Genomic DNA, 20,671 nt, shown 5'->3' with positions numbered 1-20,671 from the left:
TTTTGTTTCTGTGTTGATTTTTTCTGGATGAAAGCTTCCTATTTCTCAACTCGAGTCTCTGAACTCTTTGCTCCCAATTGGCTTATATTCATCTCATTCTTCCAAAAGCAGCTAAATGACTTGGCAAACTTCAAGTCATTGACCTTCTCTCTAACTGAATCCTGACTTTTGACATTTCTCAAACAGAAGCTAGAGGTAGGAGCTGGATGGAGTTGTGATAGGAAAAAGCCAGAATTTAATCTGTCAATTAGCTAAGGGGGGGGGGGGCAGTAATGTCAAGGACTATTCAGAGGCATTCAGAATTCCATCCTTCTAACTAGTAAAATAGTAAGAATTTAGTGGGCTCAAGTTGCAACTATATATGTTCTATATGTTAACAACAATAAAAAAACACAGCTGCAATAATTTCTAGCAAAATCAATTTTCCATTCAACATGGGAAGCATTAGCACCTCAGTTATTATTGAAGCGAAAAAAATTGGTTGGATTGCCTAGAGGGTCAAATGGAAGATGGAAGCTCAGAAATAGAATAATCATGCTTCTACAATGACATTTCTTTAGAAATATAACATGCAAATTGACTCAAGAATCTTATAGAAAATTGAAGTTACAAGATTCCAAGAGTTTGCCTGAGCAAACCAAAAGTCTAAAGAATATCCCCAATGCTTTCCCAAATTTTAAGTCTTCCTAATTGATGGATGGAAGAGAAAAATAATCCTACAGTAATACCACACAAAAGCATACTGGAGAGGTTAAAAGGTCAGTAATTTGCAAACCAAATAATTTATACCAATCAAGATAAATTTCCCATTTCTTCCGTACTACTAAAAGAACCATATTTAAAAGAGGCTGCTTGATTCATAAGCAATTTAAAATCAACTTTCTTAAATAATCCTAAGTATGAAAATTCCTGAGAAAAACAAAGAGGTCAAATTCATACTGAAATGTTGGATTATATTACCTTACACACGTTTTATAAAAACATTGACTCTAAGACAACTTTCTGAACTTGGACATTTATGAACCAAACATTCTTCTGAGGTTCTGAAAGCTTTTTTAAATAGAATTTTGTGGTTGATCTATATAATTAGTTGGGACCATTAAGTACCACACCAAAATTTATTTATTTATCTTATACCCATATATTTCCACAGGCCAAATTTCTACTGTTCAGACAATCAGTGTATCCTGGCTCTTAGCCATGACCTGTGCCAGCACTATGTTGTGGTTGTTTGGAACACAGCCCTGGAACATCTTGAGAGTTGTCAGACAATTTTTTATTTTTAAAAGCTTAATGAATTCCTCAAGAAATCTAAGGACCAAGCAAATAATTGTCAAGAGCACAGGACACAAGTTTTAAAGCACAACAAAATAAAGTTGAGGGGTGTGGGGGGAGGGGTAAGCACTCTCAAGACTATGAATACAACCAAAGTAAGAGCAATGTGTCTTTTTTTGTGTGTGTCACAACAGAATTCTTGTTGCTTTTCCTCAACATTGCTCACACCTGCTCGAACTCTGTATCAACTTCCACCTTCATTTAGCTTACTTTGGAATTCTAATTCTACAATTTCCCTTTACCACTGCAAACAAAGGCAAGCTTTATTATAGAACTTTTGCATAGTCTGTGGTCAGAGGCATTTCCTCCAGATTTGAATTTCCCTAAATAAAAAGGAGGAAGAATGTCAGCTAAGCTGCATATACTCTACAATGAGGCATAAGCGTGCTCAGATTCACTGGGGATTTGTCTGGCAAATACTCAAGGAAGAAGCACAGATTGCTATCAATAGAGAACTTGCTTGGTGAGATGCACCAAGGACACAGCTTTCAAAAAATGAAGCCATTGGCATTTTAAAATTCAATGAAATGTTTAAAATACGTAGAAAAAAGTTTAAGCATGCAAAACTTACATACACACTAATCAGATTTACCACGTATTGGTTAAATTGCTCTCACAATTTAATTTGTTTTAATTGTTCCAAATTTTTGAGCCACATCTGGCTCTGCTCAGAGGTTACTCCTGGCTCTGCTCAGGAATTTACTCCTGGCAGGCTCTGGGGACCTTATGGAATGCTGGCTCAAACTTGGATCAACTGTATACAAGCAAATGCCCTACCCTCTGTACTATCACTCCCGCCCTTCTCCCACATTTTTAACAAAACAAAATATTTTAGAGTTTCAGGATCTTTTATACCCTTCTGTGAAGACTTCTATAATTCAAATTGTCTCCACAGAGGTAACAGCTAACCAGAAGTTGATGTTTCTTTCCATCCACGTTTATCCTTTTATTACTTAGTTACAGTCATGTATCTATAAAGGAAACACCAAGATGTTTTGTAACACAGTTTAAATATACAAAATATATAGTTTCCGAAGATGATGTTACTTTATGAAATCTATTTTCTCTTGCAGTGGAAAAACAACAATATCCATATGTACTTAATTAATCTCCAATGTTGGGTTCTGATTGGACAAGAAGAAATCAAAGTTTTGAAAGCAATGTAAAAGTTTTAGCAGAGAGTTATTTTTCATTAGAACTGTCTTTTTTGTTCTGATAAAAAGAAATCATGGATCAAATAAACCTCCATGAGCAAAACAAAAAATTAGTTGATTCATGATAGCAGTCAGTCTAGTAAACATGTCACTTGAACTTTTTTGTTTTTATTTGAGGGGTGGGGTGGAGCATTCCTAGCTCTGTGCTCATAAATCACTCCTGGCAGTCTCAGGAGACCATATGGGATGCCAGGGATTAAACCTGGGTCAACTATATGCAAAGCAAACTCCCTACCTGCTGTTTTATTGCTCAAGTCCCTGGTCATTTGAATTTTTCTCTGCAGCTAGTTCTGAGTAGTTACTTACCTGACAGAATCAGGAGTTCAATGATCTCGGCATCACCCAGAAATGCAGCCACATGAAGAGGGGTTCGCTTTTCAGAATCCTGCAACAATGATAAAGATAAGCAAGTCAGTGGAGCAGATGGAGGTGCTTTTTGTAAACAAAGTAAACATGTCTCTCACTATAATTCAGGCCTGTAGAAGAAATACAGGCTAATTACAAATCAGGTGAGCACTGCTTACACAGTTCCTCTCAGCAACCCCGACCCATAGCTAAACAATCCCATTTGTGTCCCGGTGTCTTCTGTATATCTGCTCTTCAAATTGAAAGTCAATTCAGTTCAGGAAGAGAACACTATGTATTTGGTAATATAATTCCATTTTTTCAAACCTTCAGTATTATTTTAAATATGTATATGTATATATATATATATATATATATATATATATATAAAACCTTTCTATCTACCTTAACAATATTTCTTTTCTATTCAATGATTTCTTTTTTTAAGTGAATTCAGTAGAGCCATTCTTTTTTTTGGGGGGCACACCCATTTGATGCTCAGGAGTTACTCCTGGCTAAGTGCTCAGAAATCGCCCCTGGCTTGGGGGGGACCATATGGGACGCCGGGGGGTCGAACCGCGGTCCATCCTTGGCTAACGCTTGCAAGGCAGGCACCTTACCTCTAGCACCACCTCAGCGGCCCCTAGTAGAGCCATTCATAAGAACATTAAACATAAGTATAGTCATTTTCTCTTTTCAGACACCATTAACTACTGCCTGCCAATGTCCATTTGTGGATAATTACTTACTGGGTGTTTATTATATACCAAGAACAATAACCTGGGAATCGAACACAACCTCTCTAAGTCCAGTTCCTTTGTGTCATGAACACTCGAGTGAGTGGAGAAGATTAACCAAAACTATCCTATTACTCCAAGTGGTGCTACTCAGTGTGACAAAAATTAAACAGGATAATGGGATCAAGGTACAAACTATAGGAATAAGATTGTTTAGTGAGAATAGGAAATGGCTTCCTGAAAAATTTTGACATTAAAGTAGAGAGCTGTGATAAAGTTTACTCTCAGTTTTATAGAAAAGAAAACTGACTAAAATAATGAAAAAGGATCTACCCAAACTCCTTAATCTATATAACAGCTAAAATGGAATCTGCACCTGTTTGACTCTAGTATCAATCCGTGGTAAGGCTTCTAACATCCTGCACTCAAAGGCAGCACAATGTCAGATACTTTCTCCTTTTTATACTTTCTCCTTTGTCTATTCAACTCAGAGTTCCAGCTGATATAGATTAATAAAGGCCTTGGCTGGCATGTAACCTGGTCCATGCACAGCCATCATGACCACTAGGATGGACAGTTGTGATTAATCATCCTCCCAAGATTAAGAACCCTCATGAGGTAAAGAACTGTTAAATCCTCGAAGTAGCAGCATATTAGATACTCAGCATAAATTGGCCAAATAGAACCAAATAATGGGAGGTTTCTCCCACAAACTGCTATCAACTACTCCATAATCATGGTGACCAAAGCTTTGGAGCAAACTATCTCCTAAAGAGTTGCATGTGTCTTAGTTCCATTGTTGATTTTAATCAGTCCTGTTGTCACTTGATTACATAATTTACCTAACAGCTCTTGTATAGCCCAAGAATGATAATCTATTTGACAGTTTGGGCCCTCTGCCCAAACTCTTTCTCAGTTTCTTTTCAAATCATAGCTTTGGGACATTTCATGACCCAGTACAGATGGCTGGCAGAGGACATGACAAGAAATAATCTTAAACCTAGTCTACTTGTTTGGGAATTTGGTGAACAAGTTTTATGAAGGGATTAACTAGCTTTATTTAAAAAAAAAAAAAAAAGGAGCAGTCCAAATTAGCCTGAAATTATTTTTTTCTGGGGCCGGAGAGATAGCATGGAGCTAAGGTGTTTGCCTTGCATGCAGAAGGATAGTTGTTCAAATCCTGGCATCCCATATGGTCCTCTGAACCTGCCAGGAGCAATTTCTGAGCATAGAGCCAGGAGTAATCCCTGAGCGCTGCCAGGTGTGACTCAAAAACCAATCTATCTATCTATCTATCTATCTATCTATCTATCTGAACATATATATTTTATATATATATATATATGCCTCAATTAATTGTTAAAGGGGATGTAATCAAAATATAAATGTACAATTTGACAAATTCAATAAACTATACAACCACAGTTAACACACTTTTGTCATTCTTTCTATAAATGTAATGATTCAAGGTTTGAAAATAGGATTGCTTGTTTGAGGATCAAAATCTTAATTTCTATAGTAAACTATACAAATAAATAAGGCCAGGCCTTTCCAAATGTTTTTGTTTCTTTTACTGATACCTTTACACAAAATTTGTATTTTATTCTCACTTTTATAAAAAAAAAATCAACTTCTGGGGCCGGGTGGTGGCGCTGGAGGTAAGGTGCCTGCCTTGCCTGCGCTAGCCTAGGACGGACCGCGGTTCGATCCCCGGCGTCCCATATGGTCCCCCAAGAAGCCAGGAGCAACTTCTGAGCGCATAGCCAGGAGTAACCCCTGAGCGTCACAGGGTGTGGCCCAAAAACCAAAAAAAAAAAAAAAAATCAACTTCTTACAACATCTACTAAAAATTTCGTTTAAGTTAAAATAAAAGTTATATAATTATATGTTCTTCTGTTAATTGACTTGGTTACAGGGTTTGTTTCAAAAAAAATTAAATATATGCAACTTAAACAAGGGAATAACCCAACCAAAACATAACTTTATTTGACTTGAAGCAAAGTCTGTATTCTGAGAATAAAAAATTTAACATCCGCATCTATTTAGACTTTTTGTATATAAAAGTTTCTAATTCTATGGACCCTTTTATGACAAAGCAGGTTCAAACTTTAGATTCTATATTATAAACTGGATCTATACTGTGAGATAATATTGTAAAATTTTTATTAGGAATCCTAATACTCCTGTAAATATTCACTTAGCTTTCAGATTATTTATTCTCTTCTTACATAATGAATTACAGACAGGAAACTGAAGAGAAGATCTATATTCAAGCAGCAGCTGTTGAGTTCACCAATTAAACAGAACCATACAAACAATGATTTGTGATATTAAGGCCTGATCTAAAGTAACTGTGTGTTTCTGTTATATAAAGGGTCATCAACATCCACTCTCTACTAAAGAAACTAAATGATGTACAAAACCATGAGATGAGGGACAAATTATAGAAACACATTAATTTCCACTTTTTTTTTTTTGAGCCACACCCGGTGGTGCTCAGGGATTACTCCTGGCTGTCTGCTCAGAAATAGCTCCTGGCAGGCATGGGGGACCATATGGGACACTGGGATTCGAACCAACCACCTTAGGTCCAGAATCAGCTGCTTGCAAGGCAAACACCACTGTGCTATCTCTCCGGGCCCTAATTACAACTTTTAATCAACTGAAATCAAACAAGACATCACAGTTCATCCTGACCTACATATTAGGGCACTCTATTTTTTCACAATGTGAGCAATGGAGTAGGAGATGAAATGGTAAAAGAAGGAAGGATCCTGAAGAATACAATATAACATTATTTTAGTAAAAATAGGCGTTAGGCCAAAGATACACATAGAATGTACAGGAAAAAAATAAAACATATAGAGTTCTTACTTTTCTTACATTTCTCCAAAATGCCTTCTTACCACTAGGTCTCATTATCACCATTTAAAAGATAGGGAATCTAGATATTTGATTATGTTAGATGATTTGCCCAATACAAAAAGTTAATGACAAGAAATAAGGCATTCTAGTTTCTAACCTGAAAGCACTAATTTATAAAAATGGAAATACAAACATTGTCTTAAGAGTTCTTCATGAACTTAACAAATCATATACATAATGATTTTCAATGGCATACACCTAAAAATTATATAATGTTATAATAATACACATTGTCTCAATTTTTTTAAATCGCTATGATGAGGCCAACATGGCCAACGGGGAAATTATGTTTGAATCCTTCCCAAAATCACTGTAAAGTCTGTGATAAAACTTGAATTAATCAGAGAACCATATCCAAAACTCTAGCAAATAAGAGTTGGGGGAAGGGCATTTAACTTGCATGCTACCAATCTAGATTAATCCCTGGCACCCCATACAGTCTCCCAAGCACTCAGGTGTCCCCTGAGTGTAGGGCCAGGAATATGCTCAGAGAATCATTGGTATGCCTCAAATATGTAAAATGGAATGTAATTGTTACCTTTATATATAAAGTTCATGATAACGTAAAAACAAAAAAGAACATTTAAAAAAAGATGAACAAATAGAATCTGACCATTTAACAAAGGACGTATATAAAGAGACAAGGTGTGAGGGGCCGGAGAGATAGCACAGCAGTGTTCGCCTTGCAAGTAGCCTAGGTGTGCCCAGGTGTGGCCCCAAAAAAACAAAAAACAAACAAAAAAAAAGAGACAAGGTGTGGGAGGTAATGTGGGGGAATAAGAGCAGTAAAAAGAAACAAAGGAAATGGCAAGAACACCCAGAATCCTTCTATAATTAACAATAACAGGGAATAAGGTGTTGGCATAAGGGTGTTTGAAGATTTGCACACATCCAATACCAATTTGACCTCTGGCACCACATAGTACCAACATATTCCTGGGTGCAGCTAAACAATGCTGGGTGTGGTGACTGAGCATCCTCGTAGTGGCCAAGGTATCCTTAGTCCTTCACATGGAGTTCTCTGGCCCAATTAGACAAGAATTGCCAGGAAAGGCCCTATAGACTCTCCCCCTGCACCATTTTGGAGGCTCCTAAAAATAAGGCAATAAATTATTTAACAGCAATAATTTCACTATGTGACAATGGCTCAATTTAACAATCAAAATTCACAGAGGCAGCCTCTGGCAGATGGTTGTAAATAAGCTTAACCTCAGGTTATTCACAAAAGACGCATTAGAGCTTCAATAATAAATATAAGTTCCAAGTAAAAAAAAATAATAGAAAACTATAACAAATTTTAGGCTTATAGATGCCTTAAAAAATTAGGGATTGGGGCAAGTGGTAGGGTATTTGCCTTGTATGCACTAATCTAGAATGGACTGCAGTTCGATCCCCCAGAGTCCCATATGGTCCCCCAAGTCAGGAGCGATTTCTGAGCACATAGCCAGGAGTAACGCCTGAGCTTTAGGTGTTGCCCAAAAACAAAAACAAAAAAATTAGATATTGATATACTAATATTAGATAAAGAATATGTTTCAAAACAAAAGTGGTAATAATAGGCATGAACATTATATAATGATTAAGGAATCAAAAAATCAAAAGAACTTAACAGTCATAAAATATATACAACAGGGACCTGAGAGATAACATGGAGGTAGGGCATTTGCCAAGCCTGCCAGGAACGATTTCTGAGTGCAGAGCCAGGAGTAATCCCTGAGTACTGCCGGGTGTGACCCGGCAAACAAAACAAACAAACAAACAAACAAAAATATATACAACAAGGGGCTGGAGAGATAGCACAATATTAGGGTGTTTGCCTTGCACACAGCGAATTCAGAAAGGATGATGGTTCGAATCCTGGCATCCCATATGGTCCCCCATGCCTGCCAGGAGATAACATTTTATGCCACTATATCAAAAATATAGGAACAATCTATGCTGGCAAGGATGTGGTACTAAAGAAATTCTCATCCACTGCTGGTGGGAATGTTGTCTAGTTCAATCTCTGTGGAAAACAGTAGGGGAGAGAGTTCTCAGTAAACTTAGAATTGAACTGCTATCCAACATAGAAATTCCACTTTTGTTTATCTCCTCAAGGACATGACATTCATTCAAAAGGTTATATGCACAACATTATTCATTTTTGTCCATAGTATAAGAGGTGGAACCAACCTAAATGTCAAAACACAGATGAATGAGTTATGAAGATGATGTACATATACATAATGGCATATATCTAGCTGCAAGGATGATGAAATCATGCGATTTGCTGCAATCTGATTGGAACCGGAAGCTACTAAGTTGAATGAAGCAAGCCAGAAGAAGAAAGACAAACGCAGGGTGATCTCACCTGTGGTATCTAAAATAACTGGATGAAAAAATGTAATGTAGTAAAGAAGGAATGCCTAGATCACCCCTGACTCCATTGCCTAGGGATAAGAAGGACAGAAAAGAGAAGGAATCAAGGTGGGAAGAAAGAAGGTGAGAAAGGAAATAATGGGGGAATAGAGGTTGGGGCCTGGGTTATACTGGTGATGCAGGAGAGTGGTCCAGCTCTACATCCAAAGCTCAGATTCAATAGCACTGAAAAATGTGAGATCTAAGCTGCAGCCACTGAACTTTATAATGCACCTGCCAAGGTGGCAGACGGGGTGGGAGAGGATGCTGGAGGTTAGGGAATGAATGATAGAGTACTGGAACAATGGTGATAGGAGTTAACACTGGTGGTGGGATTGTTAAAATAAACAATGCCTGAAACTCAACTATTAATAACTTTGTAAACTATGGTTCTTTAAATTAAAAAAAAATTAAGAAGAAGGAAAAAGATTTTTCCATTACCCAGAACTTCTGTTTTCAAAAACATCCTCCACAAACAAATTCTCATCAGAAAAGAAATCCAGGTTTCTCCACAAGGAAGAAGGGTAAACTCTCCCTGTCTATGAATAGTCAGACATACACAGCCAGCCAGCGTCTGACCCAAACTTACGCTATGTCATAGATAGACCGGGAGAGGAAGTTTCTATCGTCTGTTTATCAAAGTGCAGATGAAAGAAAAGGGGAACTTGAAGTCAGTACACTCAAAACTTGATTTGGGCAGAAAGCCCATCCTGGCATTTAAAAATACTGTGTGTCTGGCTAGTCTGAAGGGGCACTGTCAGCCTCCTTTTTGAAGATTTAGAGCTGTTTATTACATGCTTTGGAAATTCTCAGAAGAGCATGATCTAATCTTCATTTTAAGTATCTGTCATACACTAAAACAAACATCCCTCCCTACATATAAATATCTCGCATTCCAAGACAGGCAGATGGAACAGTATTAAGAAAACAAGCCCTGCAAAGCCTTCCTGTCATGAAATACATAAGGCACCAAACATCAATCCAAGCTCCCACTAATCCCAAAACAGCAAGGAAAGAGATGACAGCTTGTGTCCAAAGAGCTTAAACTGATATTGAGCAGAGATCAGGAGGAGAAAGATGTCTAAAAAAAGAAAAAAACTCACAACACACAGGTACCATAGAGATACTTCAGATCATGTGAAGAAGAACCAAAAACATGTAAAAAGAGAAAAATGCCTGGTTTTTTTAATCAGTTGGAGTATCAAAGTTTACAATTAGTAATGAGGTCGTTTTGATACATAGTCAAAGTGAGGAATTCAGAGTATAAGAAGAAGAAAAACCTCATGTTTTTTTTTTATGTTTACTTTCAAGTGTTAACATCCTACAAACACAAAGTACAGAAAATAACAGCTTCACGTATTACTACCTGCAAACTAAACATTTGGAATTTTAAATTTTTTTCTAGATCTGCTGCAGAACTCATTTTTAAAAGTAGCTTAGGAGCAAAGTGCCCTGAGTACTGTGACTTGGAAACAGTTCAGAAAATAAATTGAGGAGTTAGTGTGTATTTGAGAGAAAGAAGAGACAGAGACCAAGCTAGTGAAAGACAAAGAAAGATGGTGGGGCAAGGTTAGTCTTATTTCAATGTTTTCATTATTGCAAATTAATGTAACACTTCATTGTTTAGTTGTGCAATATTTGAAAACAACTGTAGAGGTGATTCAAGAAAAGGAAGTGCTAGATCTTGAACTTTATATGTGATTTATATTAGACATTGTTGAGTAGATCTTAAAAGTTGTTACACCAATTTACAGTCCTATTAGTAATAAGTTAGCTCTTTTTCCTTATTTCTATATCTCTCACTCTCCTTACTTCCTTCCCTTGCTCTCTCCTTACTCATATATATATATATTTTTTTTTTGGCCATACCTAGATGTATTCAGGATATACCTGAGTAAGCTCAAGTTTACTCCTAGCTCTGCAATGAGGGATCATTCCTAGTGGGCTCATGGAACCTTAAAAGTTGCCAGAGATCAAATCCAGGTCTGCTGTATTATCTCTGGCACCAATTATGTCCTTTTTCTTATGAAATGTGCACGTTTTACAGGAAAACTGAAGTTATATATTTAACTACACGTATCAGATAATAATCTAACTCATGTTGTCAAAATGGAAACATTTAGATTTATTATTGTCTTAATCCTAAATAGGTTTGTATATAAAACTAGATTTTCCTTGGCTTGAGTTTTCTGTACTTCAAAGATAACAGCTAATCTCTTTCCTTATAGACCACCACAAACAATCATCACCCTGTTGTTATTTAGTCATTGATTCTGGTTTGGGGTCCACACCCCACAGTGCCAAGCAAGGGCTTACTCCTTGCTCTGTGCTCAGGGATCACTCCTGGAAGTGTTCAGGGAACCAGATGAAATTATACAAACTGAAGCATGATCAGCTGTATGCTAGGCAAGCATCTTAATTCCTGTGTTATTTCTCCCATTCTCTACTAGTATTATATATGCAACAAACATTAGTACTTTTATGTAATGCTATAGCAAAAACTGTTCCAATTACATTTGAAAACTGTATCCATTAGCTAAAAGATAATTATTCAAACAACTTTAGTTTGAAGATAAAATTAAAAAATGAGAAAACCAAGTACATTTTAATTTTTCCACAGGTGACTGAATATTGAATAATTTAGCAATTTCAAAAAATATATATAATAAGCAAAAATTACATCTGAGATATTTTTAATTTTTTTCTTAAATCAATATTACAAGGTAAATATTCTCATCATTATTTTATTGTTATATATATTTTATAGTTTGAGATAAGTAATTTAATCAGAGACAATATTAAGTGGCAGACCAAGACTCAGAAAAAGACTGAATCTATTGTTCATACTCTTTTTTGTTTTTGTTTTTGTTTTTGTTTTTGGGCCACACCCGGCGGTGCTCAGGGGTTGCTCCTGGCTGTCTGCTCAGAAATAACTCCTGGCAGGCACGGGGGACCATATGGGACACCGGGATTTGAACCAACCACCTTTGGTCCTGGATCGGCTGCTTGCAAGGCAAACGCCGCTGTGCTATCTCTCCAGGCCCTATTGTTCATACTCTTGCTGATTCTATGGACAGTTACAACCTTTGGTAAATAAAACAAAAGTTATCATTATACTTGTAACTATGCCTGAATACTGAAGATTCAGAACAAAATTCTTTTAAGTAAAATAAATATATGGGTAAGAACTATAAAGCTGAAGAACTAACATTACCTAGTTGCAAGACATTATAAAACAATGGAGATCAGAAGTGTTATATATTGGGGCTGGAGAGATAGCATTGAGGTAGGGTGTTTGCCTTGCATGCAGGATGGTGGTTCAGGTCCTGGCATCCCATATGGTCCGCTGAGCCTGTCAGGGGTGATTTCTGAGCATAGAGCCAGGAGTAACCCCTGAGCACTGCCAGGCATTACCCAAAAACAAAACAAAAGTATTATATATCAAACCAAGATACACAGAGATAACCTAATATGTTTCATATAATTTTTATTTTGATCATAGTGGTTTACATATTGTTGACAATAATATTATGGGTACATATTTACATAAAATCAGGGGGGTTCCCATCACCGAAAAATATGGAATGCTTCACGAATTTGCGTATCATTCTTGCGCAGGGGCCATGCTTATCTTCTCTGTATCGTTCCAATTTTAGTATATGTGCTGCCGAAGCAAGCATGACAACCTAATATTTTTTAAAGATACAATAAATTCATTGGTAAAAAGAGCCCATTACATATCCATGCACCAAAAAATGTTTGTGTCTATACTTTTTACTCTAGACAAATTTTTTTTTACTTTTTTATATATATTTTATTTAAACACCTTCATTACATACATGATTGTGTTTGGGTTTCAGTCATGTAAAGAACACCACCCATCACCAGTGCAACATTCCTATCACCAATGTCCCAAATCTCCCTCCTCCCCACTCAACCCCTGCCTGTACTCTCGATAGGCTTTCTATTTCCCTCACACATTCTCATTATTAGGACAGTTAAAAATGTAGTTATTTCTCTAACTAAACTCATCCCTGTTTGTGGTGAGCTTCATGAAGTGAGCTGTAACTTCTAGCCCTTCTCTCTTTTGTGCTAGACAAAATTTAAATTAAGAGAAAGCATAAATAAATCTTAAGGTTAGGAAATTTCCATAGAAAGTCTAGGAAAAATCTCTTGCACTCTCTGGTTAGCCAAAAGTGTTTTAGATACAACATCAAAAGGATGACCTATAAAGGAACAAACTGATAAACTGTATTTCATTGATATTAATAAACTCTGCTCTTCAAAAGCACTGCTAACAAATAAAAAGAAAAGCCATCAAATGGAAGAAAATAATTTTAAAATACATATCAGATTTTATGTAAAATACATACAGAAATACTTTCAAAATGCACAAATTGGGGTGGAGCGATAGCACAGTGGTAGGGTGTTTGCTTTGCATGTGCCAACCCAGGATGGACCCAAGTTCAATCCCCAGCACCCCATATGGTCTCCCTTACCAACCAGGAGTGATTTCTTTTTTTTCTTTTTTTTTTCCAGGAGTGATTTCTAAGCACAGACCAGGAGTAACCCTTGAGTGTTGCTGGGTGTGGCCCAAAAACAAGCAAAACAAACAAACAAAAAAATGATACTAATATAGAAACAAATAATTTGATTAAAAGATAGAACCGGAGCAGTGGCATGGAGTGGTAAGGTGCCTGCCTTGCTGGCGCTAGCCTAGGATGGACAGTGGTTCGATCCCCTGGCATCAAACCAAGCTAAGAGCAATTTCTGAGCACACAGCTAGGAGTAACCCCTGTGGGTCATCGGTGTGGCCCCCCCCAAAAAAGATAGGAAAAAGATTTGAAAAGAAATTTCACAGAAGAAGATAAATGGATATGAGATAAGTCATGAAATAAACCATGAAATGATGCAATGTCATTGATCATTAGGAAAATACAAATTTAAATTACATTACTCAATTTTTAATGACTGAAATTAAATGGATTAATAGTATCAATTTTTGGTAAGAATGAGAAAACTCTGTAATAGTCAAACAGGGCTAGTGAGTACATAAAGTGATGCAATTTTGGAAAGCAGCTTGACAATTCCTTTAAAACTTAAAATAGCTCCATTTTATGACCTAGAAGTTCTACTCTTGGGTATTAGTGCAAGAGAAATAAAAAGATATTTTCATAAAAAAAACCTTTCACATTATAACTTTATTTATGATAAATCAAAATGTTATAACAATCTAAATTTCCAATAACATATAAATGAATAAACAAATTATGGCATTTCTATATAATGAAACACTATTATGCATTTAAAATGAATGATCTACTGCTCTGTCACAAATGGATAAATTAAAAGAATTATGTTAAGTGAAAACATTCAGACAACTATAAATATTCTATAAGAATTCATTTACATAGAATTCTAGAAAATACCACCACATATATAAAGCAAAGAAGAGAATAATTGGTGCTTAAGGAGACTGGGAGAGAGAGGGATAGAAATAGGAAGATAACAAAGAACACAGGAAGCTTTTGAGGACAGGAATATGTTCATTAGCCCAATTATGGTTAGTGTTTTATCAATGTAGACATATAAAAAGTTTGAAAATCACATATTTTAAATCTGGCTATTCTTTTGTGTCAATTATATCTCAACAAAACTTTTAAAAACTATATAAATGCAATTCAAACAAATTCACTCTTATACAATGTAAAAAGTGGTATATTTATGACTGGGGAAATGCCCCCATGGCAACAAGACCAATTCAATTAATGAGAGAAAAGAAGTAGCAAATATTCAAGGGCAACTCATGTCCTACTCACATATAGACATAAAAGTGATGGAGAGGGTTAAAAAAATGAATTGTGGGTCCTGAGATAAAATACAGGTTGCACTTGCCTTATGTGCAGCCAATTCTGGTTCTACCAAGTACTGCCTATGTAAGCCCTGAGTACCACTGGGTATGGCCCATAAACAAATGGAAGGATATCCATTCCTCTAAATATTTTGGGCCAGAGAGATAACACAGAGGTTAAGGTGCTTGCCTTGCACACAGCTGATTAGCTTCAATCTCTGAAATAGGATCTACATATACCCCAGTATTCTAAATACTGTTATTTGTGGCCCCCACCACCACCAAGTAAAAGTCAAAAAAGGACCAGGGAGATGTTTAGAGAACTAGAGTGCATGATTTGCATGTGGGAGATTAGGGTCTGATCCCATGCACAAAAGGGCCCTCAAAACACTGCCAGATGTGAACCCCAACCCCAACAAAAGGCTGCGTTACTAAATTAAAGTCATAAAAATCAAATTTGGTACAAGCAATATTTTTGTCAAAGTCAAAGTCAAAGTCCCTTGAAACATTGTTGTTTCCTATATGAAATCTTTGACAAATATTGAGTAAGGGCCCAGGAAGTAAGTCTAGAAAATTAAGTGCAAATAGGACAGTGAATTAATTGGTCATAGATTATCTGTAAATGGAGCATGTCAGCACTGGATTGTCACAAACCTTTGTAATCTCACCACAGTACCCAGAGATTCCCAAGAGAGAAGAGCATTCAGAGCCGTCTCTACCTGGGAAATTGGATACAGCGAACACCCACTTGAGCAGCCCTGTTATCCCTGATATCATTTGGCCAGGAAACAGAGCATGAAACAGGGTTCTCCAAAATGGAAAACTGCCTGAGATACTTGACTATTGTTGCCAAATGAAGTCGTAATTATATCCGCCTACTGCAAAGACAATCAAGAGCTTCTGATGAAAACCAAAGCAGATCCTCAGAGCAATCCCCTGATTCAGAGCCATACCCAATTAAATCAAGAGGCCATATCTTTCAATTTAATGCATGTATTCAACAGATTTTTCATAAAGAAACTTTTTCTTAGCATATAGTGGGAATGCTTACCACTGAGTTTATATAAGGAAGCCCATGGATTGGAACTATTCTTGGTACCATGAGCTAAGCAGCAAGAAAACTAGTTTCTTTGGGGGGGGGGGTTGTTTGTTTGTTTGTTTGTTTTGGGCCACACCCGGCAGTGCTCAGGGGTTACTCCTGGCTGTCTGCTCAGAAATAGCTCCTGGCAGGCACAGGGGGCCATATGGGACACCGGAATTTGAACCAACCACCTTAGGTCCTGGATCGGCTGCTTGCAAGGCAAACACTGCTGTGCTATCTCTCTGGGCCCAAGAAAACTAGTTTCAATGAGGGCCCCAACTAGGTTCACTGTCCTTTATTCATGATTTTGAATCAATTTTTAGAAAAACACACATGGATACTTTGGTGATGGTTGTGGTGTTGGAATTATATGCATGAGGAATCATTATTAATAGCCTATAAAACATAGGCCCTCAATTAAAATTGTAAATAAAATAAATAAACATAGATGGCCAATATGAGACACAATAACTAAGAAAATCATGTTGGAAAATTATCTTTTACTTATGAAAGATTAAGAAGAAAGCAGCTGCTAGGTGGTCACACCTCTAAAAGGTTAACAAGAAAGAAATGTTCTCAGTAAATAATCAAATTCTCAGGAGGGAAAAACTAGAACTATAAAATATTTTCAGTAGAAAGGCATTAGAGATGTCCAGAGTTTAACTGATTAGTGGCCAGTTGACCCTTTGGTCACACAAAGGAAACATATTGACTAGAATAGACAATTGCAGTATCATGTCCATCCTTAAATATGCCTGCTCTGGATACAGCTCTCAGCTAAAGGATGCTCTCTGTTTCTGTTCATTTCTAGAAATTTCTCAAAGTTTCCCAACCACTTTCCCTCATGTGGCCAAAAGAATGCAGATTCTGAAGTTGGAATAACCTTATTTGGAATCTCTGCCATTCATGATCTGACTCTAGGCAGATAAAACAGCATCTCTGAAACACATTTTCTGTTATTGTAAAATGAAGACTGGATCCATCATTTTCTGTTATTGTAAAATGAAGACTGGCACAAATTAGAGAGTCAATAAATATTCTTTTTCCCACTATTATATTAACATGTCTCAGAAGTTCTAATGTCTTTATGGCTCACCCTAAATTTTTTAGCTTATTAGAAAACAAAGAGATGAGGACAATTTCTGAAGGAAGTTTTACTGTTAAAGATTTATACTGAGCACCACAACAGGGCAGATGCTACCACCCCAGAGCAACCTAAACTCAGAACTCTGCCTGTTCTTCTATGCCCAGAAGTAACAGCTTCCTGGGTTTGGCCATTGGCTCTTATCCTACATCAACCCAGAGGTAACAACTGGAGCCTCTTTAATATCCAGAATGGAGCCTTCCAGATTCATTCTTATCTCATAGAACTTACAGTGAAATTTTTCTTCTAAATACCTGTACCTCAGAGGCTCTAAATCCTAGCCCAGGTTATCTGTATTCCTGTTGCTTCCAAACTCTCTTTTATCAGCCAATCCAGGCAACTCTACAGAATCAAATCTTGATAACATGCAGACAAACAGGAGCTGCCTTGGGAGTCTGGATACTGTTCCCTTTCTCTCTATTACCAAAGCAGAAGACCTTCAAACCAAGTAAACCCTACTAAGAACCCAAAACATTTCTGACTCCTGACCAGAGAGTTGCTCAGCCCAAGACACCCTGTGCTATTAATAAAGACACCCTGTGGTTTCTTTAAGCGACACTCTGCAGTGAGGGAAAACTGCTCAGTGTAGGCTTCACAAGTCCTTAATTACAGACTGATGTGAGGATCCCCAACATTTTGAGAGGGTTACAAAGCCACACTTATTGGCTAATACATATCTCTGCCTCCATGGAAAATTAAAAGTTAGCCTACATCTACTAGAGAACAACCAAAAGAGACAAAGACACCAAAGATGCATTATATCTTCATAAACTTGAACTCTAAAGTCTATTTTTACCCAACCCAACTTGAAATTGCTTTGTATTTCTAGATCAGTACTTTTCTGCTTGTATTTGGGGATCCATATTGAACAGTCTGTATTCAAAACTCAAGAATGAGAGCATTTTCCTAAAGATCTAAAATACTCATGCACTCAAAATCAAAAAGTAAATAGCTTTCCTCAATGAATAAACACTAAATTATTTAGTTATAATAATTATTATTATGGTTTGCTTACTTACAAACATGATCTTTTCTCTACTAGGCTTATACATCCTTGAAAGAGAATGACTTTGAATTCTCAAATAGACTTCTAAACATGATCCATGCTAAATTCTAGAAAGTTGTGTCTCCATTGAATTATACAATAAAAAGATAACAAAAGAGAACAAGAATACAATAAAATAGGGTTCTTGGGCATCACCTCTTGATTGTCTAAGACTTGAGATTTTTTGTGTGTGTCATTCTTGAGCATGTGTCAGAACAGATCCAAGATAGGCCATGAACACATCAGCCTTCATTTTCCTTTGGAGAAGGGACTATAGCCATTTGTGCCCTGCAATGAAACCCTCTGATGGGCTACAACTCCTACATAACCACCTCCAATCTGGGCTTCATGTCAAACACAGTGCGAACTCTCCTCAAGACTACATCCTCATTCAGAATCCATCTGGAGAGTTCGTTAGCATGATATTGTCTTCCCTTTAATCCTTAATGTCATGATAATCTTCTAATCCTCACACCCAGCTTCACTCCTAAGAAAACACATTTCGATTGTTAGTATGACTAGCCTGATACAATTCCTCTTTCCATCCTAACTGTAGCATTGTATTTAGATTCTTCCTCTCTGAATGCCACAGAACAATAGAATTTAACAACTTCATTACACTGAATGTATTTCTATTATTTTTTTATTATCCTAATTTTGTGGGGACGAACATGCCTGGTAATGCTCAGGACTTATTTCTAGCTCTTGTTCTATGCTCAGAAAATCAATTGGGTGAACCATCTATGGTGCTAGGAATTGAACCTACGTGCAAGACAAGTGCCCTACTTGCTGTACTATTGCTGCACTCACATTATTATTCTATTTTTAAGAATCTATAATCCTTACTGCTAGGAAGTTAATCATCTTCTTCTGACTTCTCACCAATATAAAGGCAATTGGCTACTGTGACCTCCTGTTCACAAAAGAAATTGCAGGCATCTGGAAATATTGAAGTGTGATGCTTTAAGATGTTGAGCACAGTGCAAGAGAGCTTGAGAAAAGGCAAGAACATCTGGTATAACATAGAAAAGAATTTTGAAGTTCCAAAATGAGCTCCCAGTTGGGGGGTGGGGTGGGGTTCTTTACCAAAAGAACACTTAAAAGTGTTTTAACTTTTAGCTCAAATGTCTTCTGCTCTGAATCCTCCTCTGTTTATTAGCCCACTTCTCCCCCTGGTTTGTAGACTTCTCTCTTTTCTCTCTCTTATCTGACTGTTAGTCTCCCATGAACAAGGCCTTGGGATTGGAGCAGGAAACTCTTGTTTTATTTTAGTTTTATTTTGTTTTGGGGCCACACCCAGTTTTTGCTCAGGGATTACTCCTGACTCTGTGCTCAGGAATCATGCCTGACAGGCTCAAGAGACCATATGAGAGGCAAGGATCAAGCCTGGGTCAGCCTCATGCAAAGGAAATAGTCTACTCCCCTGTGCTATTGCTCGGGCCCCACAGAATAGCCTATATTTCTAGCACCTTAATCAGGCAGATAATAGGTATTTGATATCTGGGGGAAAATTTTTTAAAGAAAGAATGTCCTGATTTATCTTACACTCTATCTATATTGAAATCCAAACTAGAAAGAAAAGGTTTTTTTTGGGTTTTTGTTTTGTTTTGTTTTGTTGTTGTTGTTTTGGGGCCACACCCGGCAGTGCTCAGGGGTTACTCCTGGCTGTCTGCTCAGAAATAGCTCCTGGCAGGCACGGGGGACCATATGGGACACCGGGATTCAAACCAACCACCTTTGGTCCTGGATCAGCTGCTTGCAAGGCAAACACTGCTGTGCTATCTCTCCTGGCCCAAGAAAAGGGTTTTTTAAGGGCCAGAGATATGACCCAAGTATAGAGCACTTGTCTCACGTGTGTGAGGTCTTGGCTTTTATTTTCTGCACTGGGAAACAGGACTTATTGGCAGGGAACATTGTGCAGGCATGTATGAGGCCTTGCATTCAATCCCTGGCACTGCATGGCCACAAAGCACTGCAGAGTATCCAATAGGAGTAGTTTCCACAATAGTAATAATTAAAAAAAAAAAAAAACCTAATAACAATGCATTTAAGCAAAGGCCTGCAGGCTTCGTGCCAGAGTACTGATTGTCTATGAAGGGTAAAGAATGCCAAAGAGTATGACTTTAGTGGATTCTATGACTGTTCAAGTCTAGCTAATCTCTAATCTTGATTAAAGGTAGCAACTCAGTCCATCACAAAGAGAACTTGTCTTACTGCAAAGATTTCTGACCACCCCCAAGACTACTAAATCTTTGGTTTTGCACCTAATCTTAGCCAGTGAGGGAAAACAAAGAAGGTGGTAAGAAGGTACTATGTGTTCCTTAAAGGTTAGGATATAATTAATGCTGATTAGTAAAGATTCCTTGATCCCCTTACACTGAAGACTGATGCCTATCGGGGAATTCTAGCTTCTGTGAGCCTTTACCACAATAAAACCTGGAATAAGATGTGAATGTTCACAAAACTACTAGTTCACGGATACCAAAGCAAAAGTGATTATTTTTTTAATGTGAAAATTTTATTTAGTTTTCTTTGGCTACCTCAAACCTGAGTGTGAAATGATGAGAGGTTGACATGAAAACAGAATGACTGTGGAA

General features: G+C 37.1%; 1 protein-coding gene and 1 non-coding gene across 2 annotated transcripts in view; both read right to left on the bottom strand.

Moving 5' to 3' along the window:
* Positions 1 to 20,671, bottom strand: part of ANKRD44 (ankyrin repeat domain 44) — a 342,805-nt gene that overhangs the window by 165,301 nt on the left and 156,833 nt on the right. Inside the window, exon 3 of the mRNA XM_049773177.1 lies at positions 2,856 to 2,934. Within this exon, the coding sequence (XP_049629134.1) occupies positions 2,856 to 2,934 (79 nt within the window). The remainder of the gene's footprint in view (positions 1 to 2,855; positions 2,935 to 20,671) is intronic.
* On the bottom strand, positions 12,527 to 12,633 carry LOC126010560 (U6 spliceosomal RNA). The gene has a single exon (XR_007496583.1). It is a non-coding gene; the product is annotated as a U6 spliceosomal RNA (small nuclear RNA).

Source organism: Suncus etruscus, chromosome 5 (genome assembly GCF_024139225.1).
Source record: "Suncus etruscus isolate mSunEtr1 chromosome 5, mSunEtr1.pri.cur, whole genome shotgun sequence".
In the NCBI taxonomy this organism is placed as follows: domain Eukaryota; kingdom Metazoa; phylum Chordata; class Mammalia; order Eulipotyphla; family Soricidae; genus Suncus; species Suncus etruscus.
This window is presented reverse-complemented; position numbering and strand designations above follow the sequence as displayed.